This window comes from Pezoporus flaviventris, unplaced genomic scaffold, assembly GCF_033815535.1.
Source record: "Pezoporus flaviventris isolate CSIRO_AGI_PZ_B2104156 unplaced genomic scaffold, CSIRO_AGI_Pfla_v1 ptg000045l, whole genome shotgun sequence".
NCBI lineage: Eukaryota > Metazoa > Chordata > Aves > Psittaciformes > Psittacidae > Pezoporus > Pezoporus flaviventris.
Window position 1 is genome coordinate 9,147,114 of NW_026892593.1, and position 13,858 is coordinate 9,160,971.

At 41.0% G+C, this 13,858-nt stretch overlaps 1 protein-coding gene across 2 annotated transcripts in view; it reads right to left on the minus strand.

Moving 5' to 3' along the window:
• Positions 1-13,858, minus strand: part of RELN (reelin) — a 282,830-nt gene that overhangs the window by 234,529 nt on the left and 34,443 nt on the right. For both annotated transcript variants that reach the window (XM_061467364.1, XM_061467363.1), the window contains exon 2: positions 2,079-2,189. In XM_061467364.1, the coding sequence (XP_061323348.1) occupies positions 2,079-2,189 (111 nt within the window). The remainder of the gene's footprint in view (positions 1-2,078; positions 2,190-13,858) is intronic.

Sequence of the window (13,858 nt, forward strand, 5' to 3'; positions counted from 1 at the left end):
ATCAGTACATCATGAATTGAACATTTATATAGAATCAAGTTTAAACGCCATTGCCATTTTTCCTTCACTGTTTACTTTTAATGTGACTGCAAAGACAGTGCACCATAAAAGACCATCATCTCTTTTGAAACATTCGTATTATTTCTCTTTTCAATACATATGCAAGCTTAGAAGCTGGCAAAGAAAAAAAGCAAATTGAAAGTTTATTTAAAACATTCCATAACTAACAACTGTAACACAACTGACCCTATAGTTTGCCTGCAGAAAGGTCAGCGATGGCAGCAGTTTTAACCTGACATGGATGGAGGCATACTCAAGACTGAGCAGCACACCTCCTCTAGGCATTATGTTTAAGGATTTGTATTGACAAGGAAAACAAGCTCCAACCACATGTGACCACTTTCACATTTCTTTGCGCTTTTGTAATTTCCCAGACTGTAGGCTTGGGTCTTCTTCTGGTGCATAGGATGCACATGTCACTAGTTTAGCAGTTGGTTATCTTACCAGTGACTTAGTGGCCAAAGTGACACATCCAAAGCTAGAAAATGACCTCTGGCAAGTTAAAAAAAGGCCATGTCTTTCTCCTGTCACACATCACATCTTACTTTAACTTTGGTCTCAGTGAGACACCCACTGTAACAGCCCTGTTCTACAGATGAAAATACAAACTTAGGAAAATAACACAAATGGCTATTTAGGTTTTAAAATTTTCCTTGATTTCTGTTCTTAAATATTTGGATGTGATTAAATATGACCTGTAGACCTTGCCCAGTGAGTTTGTAGCATAGGGCCATGATCTCCCCAATGACATGATACAAAAACCGGTTTCATCGCAAGATAACATCCTGCCAGTCAATTGACCATCCCTAGAATTTCACATTAATAAGTGCTTTCTGTCTTGCTTACTCCATCAGATCCTGTTCGTTCTGTAGAGTATGGAGGGTAAGGAGAAACACCAGTACTGCTTCTTCCAGAAAAAAATGGAACTTTCAGTGCATTTTGCATAAGACATGAAATAATCTGTGGCAACTCTGCTCTTCCCAATATCTGTTGATCAGTGGTGCTATTCACAGAGGCAAAGCCCTTCTCAAATTATTCCTCAATTCAGTTTTAAATAATTCTGCTATTTAGTTGCCTTCTTTCATTTTCAAGCTGACACTCGCATGTCCAGGCCACTCATGTTTCATATGCATATAACAGAGATAATTATCATGAAAGATTATTATGAAGAAAGTACTGAAGTTTAATCTTAACAGACAAATTAATGTTTAAACATGCTACTGGTACAAGTAAGTGCAGCACAGTTGATATCCCGTAAAACTGGTCCCTATTTTCGCCCCTTCACCCAAGACTGCTATTTAGGGGTCACTAAGTTTCTCCAATTAGAGGAATGCAATTCTTACAATTATTTGTAAAGATGTAAAAAAATAACACCAAATAATAAACTGAAGAAGGCATAGCTGTAAATTACTTGCACAGATTTAGGAGAGATTATTCAAAAGTGCTTGTCCTTAGCATAGCTGGCTTGGCGGCTGCTGCTGAATGCTACAGCATAACTTGCAGTATAGAATAATTCTTCAAAACCTTTCCTACCCCAATTCCAGTTTTCATACAAGGAAAATAATTGGTTACATAAAGAACCTTGACCAGTATTCTGGTTTTAAGGAAGACACTATTGTTAAATGAATGGAAAAAGTAGGTTGATGTAAGCTCAAAAGAATCAGTTTTCCAGACCAAGAATAGTTACAGGCTTTGGGCTAAATGCTTTAGTTTATACAAAATGTCACACCATTTAGAAATGGCTATTTTAGACAGTTTAGCTGCTGAGGCTTTACTCTCATAAAATTCATATAATTCAGTGTACTAGAACTAGAGCTGGCCAAAAACAAAGAAAGTGGATGAAGAAATAAAAGACATTGAAAAGCCATCATTTCTGTATATCATTGACTCCCACTGACTTCTTGCTGATTACCCAGTCTAAATTAACCTTCTTCAGCAAGTAAGTTGTTATTGATGTCCTCCGTACAACCAAGTATTCATTATCCTGGTTTGCTTAATGTAAATTACATTGGACTTACCAAATCCAAAAGCACTGGAGCCACCAACACTCTGGGAAGCCTGAACACTGGTAGAGGTGTAGAGCCCAGTTACCAGTAAGCCATCAAAGAATGTACTTGTCGAAATAGTCACTGAAAGAGAGAAATAAAATATGAGTAATTATTTATAAGTAGTACTGATAAGTACTTATAAGTACATGTAAGTACATACATTCTGTGAGTAGGCTGTTGCCCTTGAATGAGATTCCATCATTCAGTACAGTGAATTAATCTGAATTCCCCTAGTACTTATGACACTTTGGTGACTTTAAATTGACAGGAATTGCTGATAAACTCTGATGTCTTCCCTAAATCGTGTTCCACCTCCCCATATTGCTCTCTCTTGCTGGGAACAACACGGGAACATCACAGTGACTGGCCATGAAACTGTACTAGCCCATTCACTGATGATACACATTCAGCAGCGAAACAGTTGGTTTTGGTTGTTTTTTAAATCCAAACAGTCATTTAGTGTTTCCCCTAGGGTACATGTTGGCTTAAACTTACTGTTAAATTTCTAAAGTACATAGAGAAATTGACAGCAGCTTAATTTGTTCTGAGCAGAGGAGCAGTGTTTACCACATTTAATCTTCAACTTTTTATATTTAATTATCTTCCTTTCTTTGATTATTCAATAGTATACTGAATAATTCCTGAATCCAACATTTCTGCTCCCATGAGTCAAAATTTCAGGTTTTGTAATACATGCTTCCCTGAATGCAGATGCCAGTTCAGAGCCATACGATCAGTTTTTAAGAGGTCACTTCTGATATATATTTTAAAAGAACAGAAAAAGCGACTAGATTTTTAAAAATAGAGGAAGTATTATAAAGAGAAAAAGAAAAATCAAATCAGCAAACAAAGAATTTTTCCTGAATTTGATGATGAAGTGGCAAATAATTCAGAACCTTTTCTTCCCTTTGTGCCTTTAAACCAACAAAGAAGCAAAACATATGTTGAAAAAATATGCCTGTGCATTATTTTTGAAGACTTGGCAAAACAGTCAGTGAAAAGCATTGATAGAAGGGCACCGGGCCAGTACTTTGCTGCCATTTTGTTTCCCTGTGGGGAAGCATCTTATTCTTTACCGAATAGGATATAATGCAAAATCCTACTGTGAACAGGTGACCAGTTTCTCTGTGGGAAAGAAGTGATATTTTACAATGCCTGTATTTGATTTTGGACATATTTGTGTGATTGTCAACCCCCATTTTACATAAGTATGTAATAGGTCAATTCTTATTGTTGAAAGAATTTCCAACACAGTACGGCTCCCTCATTAAACCTCTGGGAAACTGCACAACGCCTCTAGCACATTTGTTTAAATCAGAGTATTAGGCTGTTATTATACATGTGTCAAACGTTTCAGAATAATTTCATAGTTCTTCAAAAGGAAAAAAATTAATCATGACATTCTCAGTGATGACTTTTCTCTCTACCCACTGATGAAATACATCAAATTCCCGTAAAATGAAAGAAAACACACACCATGCCAAGTTAATGACCAAGAACAGGAAAACTAAGCTAATGCACAGCTCAGCAACAGGACCATGACTTTGTGTAGGGACCAGCACTTCTTACTGAGGACTTTCAGCTTGCCCTTCCTAGAACAAAAAGATTTCTCTGAGATCCCCTACCCCAGGCTTTCTTTCTGCCTTTACACTGTCTCATGCCATACGTTGTTGATGCCAAATATCTGGCACTTCAGGAGCAAGACTAATGCCAAGACCCAGCTGAACCTTGGAAAACACCTGGAAGGGCACAGGCCTCAGCACACAAGTGGGGCTCTGGCACAGCCCCATGGCTCCATGGTGCCCCATGTGCAACACAGCAGTGAGTTATCACCTACAAGTACAAACAGTCTCTACTCCATCCTCCACAATACACTTGCTTAGGAGGACAATTTGGGTGACTGAAGAAGAGAGAAGTCCTTCCTATCACCAGGGACTGCCTCAGTGGGCAGAGGAATGCCACCCTCCAAAGAGCAGCACTCCATGCCAGCCCTCAAGGATGCAGAGAGTCCTGTCTTGACTTGTCTCACCCCTCACAGCAGGGATGGGAAGGAAGCTTGTGAGAGTGCATGAGAGCCTGTGAGAGCAGGTAGCCCGTGGTGCAGACATGGGTAGAAAACCCTCAGTTGCCTTGAAATAGCCCAGCGAGAAGTTCTGAGAACATCTTCCTGGAAAAAAGCAGTAGGGCTTCACTGAGAACAGCTACTGATCAGGCAACAGCACAGTGCAAATATTAGAGGCAAAGCTGGTAACAGCTACTTTAAAAGTTACCCAACATTTCCTTCTATTTCCAGTTCCTGAGATCTCTGCCAATTTTTACCCTTGTGGGGTTTTTTGGGTCTTTTTTTTTTTTCTTCATGGTGTCTGCCTCAGAGCACCTGAATTATTTAAGGGAGAAGGAATTTCAGTCAAAACAGTTCATTCATTTCTGAGATGAAGTTAGAGGAAAATGTTGTGCTGCCCTGGCTGAAAAATTCCAGTGCCCTTGCTTTCAGCAGCTCTTCCAATCTGAAGTGTGAAAGCTGTCCTCCATTAGGACAAATCATATATTTTATACACACACACACACAAACAAACATACCCCAACCCCAAACCAGCTCACACATGCTCAACAGAGACATTTTCATTCTTAGCATCTAAGTATATCTGTCCTCATTTGGCACCCCAAGAGCACTCGCTGACTAATAGGGCTCGCTGAAAAAAGTCCCATGAAATACATTTCTGTCCAACTATGTTCCTTTGTTGGAGCAGAAGCGCTTCGTGGAGATATCATTTCCTATTATGTTTTGATCTGGGAAGTTTCTCAGTGTTTTAAAACAAAATGTCATGTCTGCTGTTTGGAAAGAAAGGTGAAGAAGAAGGGATCTTTATCAGAAGTCTAAGCCTTCTGATGAGAAAACATCAATTCAGCAGAATCTCACTTCTCCAAAAGCTGAAAAACATGCAAAATGTCACAAAAATGAAGCTGCTCCTAAAGTTTGACCAAAACCATCCCCAATAACTTAAACTTAGGAGATACAAAAGCAGACCTGAGAGCAAGAGCATAGTGAGCACACTAAGATGGAGAAAGTGGTAACATTGGAAGAAGTGTAGGGAATAGGAAGAAGAGACTTTTTTGGAGAAAAAACAGGCAGCGATGGGGAAGAGAGGTCCATGGCTGGGCAAAATAGCAGAGATGACAAAAAAAACTGGAAACCCTAGAGATGTTCAGTATGAGGCACTCACATAGTGATGAGAGGGAGAGACCTGGGGCAAAACCACCTGCAAAAGCCAATAGTGAATCCTGGGTCAGCTTCACAATGCTGGTCAATCCACTATGTCAACCTGCTATGCAGTTTTTACTCCACCTTCTGAATCAAGTGAACGGCATTTGCATGATGGGTATGAAACCTTCCTGCCCATGAATCACATGGACAGGAACACATTGGTTAGGTGGTTAATTTCAGTTTATATTGTAAAAGCCAAGGAAACAGGTCAGTCAAAAAAGGTCATATCAGGGCTGGGAAATACCATAGAAGTAGCCTCCAGTGCTGCTTTGCCCTACCCTTCTTTCTGTGCAATGGCTGTGGTCACAAAAAACTGTATTTCTGAGAATCATGAGGCCCTCACTTCAATTTTCCATGCTCAGCACATACACACTGCTGTGCTGGCCTACGTTTGCTATAGAGACCAGATAACAGCACACAGGCTGGTCTCATCCTGCCAATGTCACACATTTCTGGGGAGATTGGAGGTGTTACTTCCTTGGGAATGGAGGGGATGAGGCAGCCTCTCTCAGGAGACACCTCACACTTCCCACGACAGGTTTCTGCAAGAGCCCTGGATTTGGTCCCTCCTGTGGGATGAGGAACAGTGGTGCCTCCAGCAATGCTGGGAGCCAACATGTCTTGAGGAGGAAGCAGGTCAGGAAGAAAGATACTGGCAAAGATGCAGCTTAAATTATACTACAGGTGGAGGTAGCAGCATGACAGGAAAGACAAAGGGGGTTTTAAACTATAGTTATATTCAGATACTGCTAAGAAACTCATGCTATTCTTATGAACATAATTTTCACTGTTTCCAGTGTTATATGCTACACATACTGTATAGTATTGTAAAAGTCTTTTCATCTGTGTAATTAATTGCATAAAAATTGCCTTACATTCTCTTGATGGACAGACAGTCTCTTGACTGTCTCTGAAAAGACAGCTGCATTTTGACTGATACTCAAAATACTCAAAGTACAGTCCATGCATCTAAATTGCAAAGGCAGAGAAATTGGCAGGTGGAGGAAGGGACCATCTTAAGAGATAACTGCCACTGACAGAGGAGAGATTCAGAGCAGCCCTGCAGAGAAGGACTTGGGGGTGTTGGTCAATGAGAAACTGAACATGAGCCAGCTTCAGTGTGTGCTCGCAGCCCAGAAAGCCAACCGTATCCTGGGCTGCATCAAGAGGAGCGTGACCAGCAGGTCGAAGGAGGTGATCCTGCCCCTCTACTCTGCTCTCGTGAGACCTCACCTGGAGTATTGTGTGCAGTTCTGGTGTCCTCAACATAAAAAGGACATGGAACTGTTGGAACAAGTCCAGAGGAGGGCCACGAGGATGATCAGGGGACTGGAGCACCTCCCGTATGAAGACAGGCTGAGAAAGTTGGGGCTGTTCAGCCTGGAGAAGAAAAGGCTGCGTGGAGATCTCATAGCAGCCTTCCAGTATCTGAAGGGGGCCTATAGGGATGCTGGGGAGGGACTCTTCATTAGGGGCTATAGTGATAGGACAAGGGGTAACGGCTTAAAACTTAAACAGGGGAAGTCTAGATTGGATATAAGGAAGAAATTCTTTACTGTTAGGGTGGTGAGGCACTGGAATGGGTTGCTCAGGGAAGCTGTGAATGCTCCGTCCCTGGCAGTGCTCAAGTCCGGGTTGGACAGAGCCTTGGGTGACATGGTTTAGTGTGAGGTGTCCCTGCCCATGGCAAGGGGGTTGGAACTAGGTGATCTTAAGGTCCTTTCCAACCCTAACTATTCTATGATTCTATGATTCTGTGACAAGTCATACCAAATTTAGCTACTCTTTAACATTAGCTAAATGTCACTAAGAGGACTGATAGATATACAGAAATTCCACAGAATTTGCAGCTGCTATTTATGACAGTCAAAGAGTTAAAAAACTTTAAAGCAAGGAAAATTACAAGATGTAGACATACAGGTATAACACAGTGTGAGTGGAGATTTAACAGAGCTCAAGAAAGAATTAATAAAGACAAAAATCATTGAAGCTCTGTCTACTGTTTATGTGAGTAAAGACACCCAGCTGCAGTGTGAATCTGCATTTTTGTATACCATGAAGAAAACAGAAAAGAATTTTGATATGTGACATGAGATCACCACAGACTTCCTAAAATTGAGACTTCCTTGCATCAAAGCAAGGACAGACATTTTCTGGGTTCTTCTCAAGGTCAGAGCCAGTTCCTAGCAATACTGTAATATTGCATCATTGCACACCTGAGCTATGGCTAGAAACCTTCCTCCTAAGAAATAAATTCCTTACACTGAAGTAGTTGGCTTTGGTTACTTTTGCTTGACACCTCAAAAAAACATATCAGCCTCAAAGTAACACAAGTCAGGTGCACAATGGCACTGTCCAGAGAGGCCTCTGTCCCTTCACGGTTCTGTGGCTTTGAAAGGAGACTGCAAAAAGGAATGCAGACTAACATAAAATACAGCAAAGAGTGTCAACATCACACTACATTCAGTGCCAAGCAGAGCTTTACACTCCCTAAAACAGCTAGTAGTAGGAATGTGCCATGGCTATCTGCATCTCAGGATCACTTGGCCAACATGACCTGATCAGAACCCCACACTGGGTTGCTCCTGTTTCAGATTTTCCCTCTCTGGCTTTGTTCGCAACAACTTTAATAGTAGAAATGAGGTGGAACCCCCAGAGTGGATTTCTGGACTCATTATCTGCAATCCCAGCAATTTGGGAAGGGTGTGTGCAAAAGATGAATCAACACAGGGAAGATGCTCTTTGTCCCTTCCCAAGCTGGTCCCCTCTTTTAGGCAATGGTGCCTTTATGCTACCATCATGCAATGCCAAACACAAGTGGCACAAGTGTAAACCCATCCTGCCATGTAGTGCTGTCTTAAAAGGCACAGATAATACTACACCCAAACCCTTAAAATACCACACAATCCCTGAAATGTCAACTACATATTAAATTGCTAGTAATAAGAGAATAACCTCTGGTGTCTTATTTAAAGGTACACTGTTCAGACACCACAGTGATAGGCAGCCTATAAATACTCAGGTAGAGTTTTAGAGGTATGCATTCAAAATAGCATGCTGATCTATGTAAATCAATGGTGGAGTATGCATTGTTCCAAAAACCCAGCAACTGTTTAGAATTAATTGCACTCAGAACCTTACTAGCAAAAAAAGGAGGAATTAAAAAGAACAAACCAACAAACCACAAAGTGACACATATGTTGACATCAAACTGACTGTTACTGCTCATAGAAATACTTTGCTTTCAAAAAAACCAAAATCCAGGAATTTCAAATATGAATGCCAAGCAGATACCCAAGAACAGTGTGAATCACAGGTCCACTACACCTGCCATCCTAAATCCAAAACACAGAACTGTACCAACTACTAGAAAGAAAACCAACTCCATTCCACATGAAATCACCTCCTCAGAAAAATCAAAGGCAGGAAACCCATGGGATTCATGTTCATATTGGTACTGATTTTCCCCAGGTATGTAGGAGAAAACAAAAGAGAAGGACATTTCAGCATGGTTAACTAAACAGACATGGGTGAGGGACAGCACTCTTACAACTGAAAGCATTTTCACTTAAGCAATTGTTTTCTAAACTCAGCACACCACTTAATGTTTCTTGAAGGTGGGCTGTCGTGGTTTAAACCCAGTCAGGTAACTCATTCGCTCACTTCCCCCCCCCCCCCTTCTTGCCCTCCCCCTGCTCTCGGAGGGACGGAGAGGAGAATCAAAAAGAATGCAACTCCCGCGGGTTGAGATAAGAACAGTTTAGTAACTAAGGTATAACACAAATCACTGCTGCTACCACCAATGATAATAATGATAAAGGAAATAACAAGGGAAGAGAATACAACACCTCACCACCAGCTGACCGATAACTCGCCCCCCAAGCCCGGCCAAGCTCCGACCGATACCTCCTCCAACCCTGCAGTCTCCCAGCCCTTCCGGCTAACTCCCAGTTACATCCTGGGCATGACGTGCTGTGGTATGGAATACCTCTTTGGTCAGTTTGGGTCAGGTGTCCTGTCTCTGCTTCCTCCTGGCTTCCCCTCCTCCCTGGCAGAGCATGAGGCTCACAAAGTCCTTGGCCAAACCAAAACATCATTGTTATCAGCTCTGTTCCCAGGCCAAAAGTCAAAACACTGCACTGCACCAGCTACCAAGAAGGGGAAAAATGGCTGCTACTGCTGAACCCAGGACATGGGCAGAAGATGCCTTGAATAGGACCATCTCTAACCTGTGATGCCTTCACCAATAACTCCAGTTACCAATAGCTCTTGGGAAGAGGGTAGTAAAAATGCACAAGTTTTGAACCTTGCTCTCCAAACAGCTTAAAATCAGATCTGGTAGGGCTTTGTGTTATGGTACTACTTTTGGCGGTTCTGCCCCATGCTCCATCAAATCTCTTTGTCTCCATAGCTTTTCAATTCCTTTCCTAAATTGGTAATGAGCAGAGAACTGAAAATAGATTGCAGATGTGTGGCAAGAGGTCAGTAACATGATATACAGACATCATTTGTCATTGATGCAGAGTAGCCTATCAGCCTGTTGCAAGAACTATTTGCAGAGACACTACTTATAACATCTTTTTGGAAGTTCATAACAAGACAGTGACAATTACATCAGCAGCAATATAAGCAGTGTTTAGTCTTATATTCCTAAACTACAAAGGATTGGTCACAATTCATAAGGTAAGGCTGCATCTCACTAGAAGTGAGGAGTCCAATGGCTAGGCCTATGAACAGGCTCTGATACCTGGTACACGATTCCAATATTGGACCCAAAAGCCTTTCTCATGCACCAAAATCCCTAACTTGAATATGTTTCTGACTGTATCCAAAGCCACCAGAAACTTGGCTATGTTGAGCAATGAGGTACTTTGTTCCATCTGGCATTACCAAATACATTAGCACAGACAAGAGAACTGACAGAGAAAGGTAAGACTGGCTGCTGGCACAGCAGCCTGCTTCCTAACTAGCAGATGGGTAACTAAGGCTCTCACCTATGTAAGAGGATTCAAACCTGAATTTCCCAAGGAAATATCCTAAAATATTTTAAACCCCAGTGTGTGTGTGGCCCAGCAGGCATTGCATTGTGTATGGGAAAAGTGAACACCAGCTGGCACAGAGAAAGGGTTGTTCTCTATTCCCATGGCTGGGACAGCCTTTTTGGAAGGAGGAGATGGAGGTTTCAGTCAGTGGCCCAGTGAATATGTGTTATTGCTATATAAAGTTCCTGAGAACGTCATATCTATTTATGTCACCCCATTTAGCCTGTAAATCTCACCATAACATTGATGTCTAAAATGGGCCAGATGAATCACACTCAAGAAATGCTTGATTCTCCTCACTGACTAGAAGGGAGCCTAGACTGTAAAACTCAGCTGTAGTTGTCAACTCTGAAGATGGCCAAACTCAGATGAATCTCACCAAGAGCCACTCACAGTAACTTAATTATCCAACTTGTATTTAGATGACCAACTATCACCCACATCAGAGGGAGCTGAACAGGAATTAAGCTGCCTAGCACGCAGAGCTCACTGAGAATATGAGAGACAATGACTATCTTTACCTTCTTCCTTGTGTTATGCCAAATATATTATAAATGCTTAGCAACTTAGCAAGCACTGTTGTGGTACCAAGCTCCAAAGGATATCAGCAAGTGTCTATTACTCCATTTGATAACTTCACAGCGCACTGAACAGCATTAATGAAGTTTAAGCAGTAAAAATAATAATATGGATATGAAACAAAACCTGTTTGACAAAAATGTACATCAGCTATGTCTCTAAAAGTGCTGTTGAGCAGAAGCCATCAGCAGTCAAAATTCAACCACTGAATTCTATTGCATACTATAGCCAAAAAAAGAATGATCATCTAAATGCTGTTTCATATAATGATTAATGAGAATTACCATTTATAGTGCTTGTTTAAGAAGCACAAACCGAATCATGTTTGTTAAAATGTACCTCTGGGCAACAAAATATTATTATGACAGTCAGTAGCAAAACATAACAGCCAGCAACATACATTTTAATGATATGTACATAATGGTTAGACTTAAATAATTGTGAAACATTTTGCCAGTCATAGTGTATTGTTTCTCTTATCTAAAGCCCCAGGAGCATATGAGAAGGGATAATGGTCATTCCTGGATCTCACCAGCTACAAAGGGTATGAAGCAAGGCTCACCACTGGTCTATGTTGGAACCATTTTTTGTCCTTATTCAGCAACCACCAATTTCCTTATTGACTTTCAAATTCAAATTTTGTCATGCTTCTATGAAATGCACCAACATAAGGTTTTTCTTAAAAACAGATTAAACGTTATTGTGATTACCTTTTTATTACTCCAAGCCTGAGAATATTGACCTTTGTTTTGAAGCCTAACCTTATTTTTCATGCTTTTCAAGTTTATGTGAGGCTGTCTGTTTGATACCCATACATGAAAATTTCATATTGTTGGCTGTGCTCTCAATAAATTATTTAGCAGGTCTGAATATTACCGCAGTGTTCAGATTTTCAGAAGAGTTTGGTAAATCCCTTTATTCTGCTGTCCTGAAAAGACAAACAGCTACTCTATACACAACTAACAATAGCATTAAAAAATAAAATGAAGGCTGGCTTGGAAGAGAGCAAGTATAATTATCTACTGGGAGTTTATTATAACTCAGTAATATCTAAACATTTGCAAGAACTTTTGTGTTAATTTTAGCTAAGGAAGCATGCCAACTAAAACCAGGCTGTTGAACATGTTTACCTCAGGCTAAAAGAATACAAATCCTCATATAGACAAATGAATTATGATAAGCAAATAATGCCAAGTGCATAAGTTCCAGTGATACCAGAGAATAACGAAGCATCTGGCTGCTCCAGCTTGGGTGGGAGTACTGCTCACTGGGAAAAACTGTCTGGATAGCCAGGCCCAAAGAGCAGTGGTGAAGTAAAATTCAGTTGGTGGTCAGTCACAAGTGGTGCTCCAAGGGCTCAGCACTGGGGCCAATTCTGTTTAATATCTTTATCAATGATCTGAACAAAGGGATTGAGTGCACCTTCAGTAAAGTTGCAGATGACACCAAGTTGGGAGGGAGTGTTGATCTGCTTTCAGTGTAGGAAGGCTCTGCAGAGGGATCTGGATAGGCTGGATCAATGGGCTGAGGCCAGTTGTATGAGGTTCAAAAACGCAGTCCTGCACTTGGGCCAGAACAATCCTATGCAATGCTACAGGCTTGGGAAAGCTGCTTGGCAGCAAACGACCTGAAGGACCAGCTTGTGCCCAGGCAGCCAAGAAGGCCAAGTCCCTTCCAGCCTAATTTTCCTGACACCATCCAGCTACCGTTGCTTTTGAAGTACAAGAAACAGGGCATGCAGAGAATGAGCCCCACATTCCTTCTGCATGCACTCCCATCTCTTGCAGTACACTGGCCTGTGACATATAATAGTCATCAATGAACTATTAAAACATCTATTTAAATAATTGGATTTGTACTTTTATAGCTTCAAGTGGCAAGAAGCACCATAATTCTATTCTATAATGTGTGAAAGTTTTTTCCCTTTATTTTTTAAGCCCTCTTTTCTCCAAAATCTTGCATTTTCAGTAACAGCCAAACATGTTTGCTTTACCAACAGCATTCAGTATCTATAGGAATCTTTCACATCTCTCTCAACCATCCCTTTTCCCAATTTGAGGAAACTTACTTTAGCCTCCCATTACATATAAAGATTTTGCCTCTCTCCAATCATGTAGTTTTACTATGATTTTTTCAAACAGAAGCAACCAGATCTGCCCACAACACTGAAACCTGGGCATATCATTTAATGCACACCCAGTGGCAAAACAATGCTGCTGTTTTACTCTTTACTCCTTTCCTCCTAATTCCCTTCATTTTAACAGTAACACAGTGTTAAACATTACTACCTTAAGCATCATGCTATATGATGCTGTTTTACTCCTTTCCTCCTAATTCCCTTCATTTTAACAGTAACACAGTGTTAAACATTACTACCTTAAGCAACATGGTATATGATGCTGTCACCTTGCTGTTAAGCCCCCACGATCACTTTGACCACTCTTAACTTCAGGCATTGAGCCTTGACAATGACACTTCTTCCTCACCAGACTCAGTCCTCCCTCCTCCTTGTGTGATATAAGTCAGGTGAAAGCTGGCACAGCTCTTATAATTTAGATGATGAACAAGAGTGAGTAATAAAGTTTCTAACTCCACTTATCTTTAATATATTTGTGCTTATCTTTCTTAAGCCAGAGCTTAACAGGATTGCTTAATGGACCGCAGTAATAAAAGACCTTAAATAACCTGGTGCTTTGCAGTCTAAATAGGTTGGGCACCCAATACATAGCAGCTGTGCATTGGACGTGCCGTTGGGTTTTTTTAGCATCAGACTGGGAATTCATCTGCTTGAATGTGAACAGAACAGTTTCCTCCTCACCCAAACTGCTCATCTCAGAGTCCTTTCTATACAACAGATCTGCCCC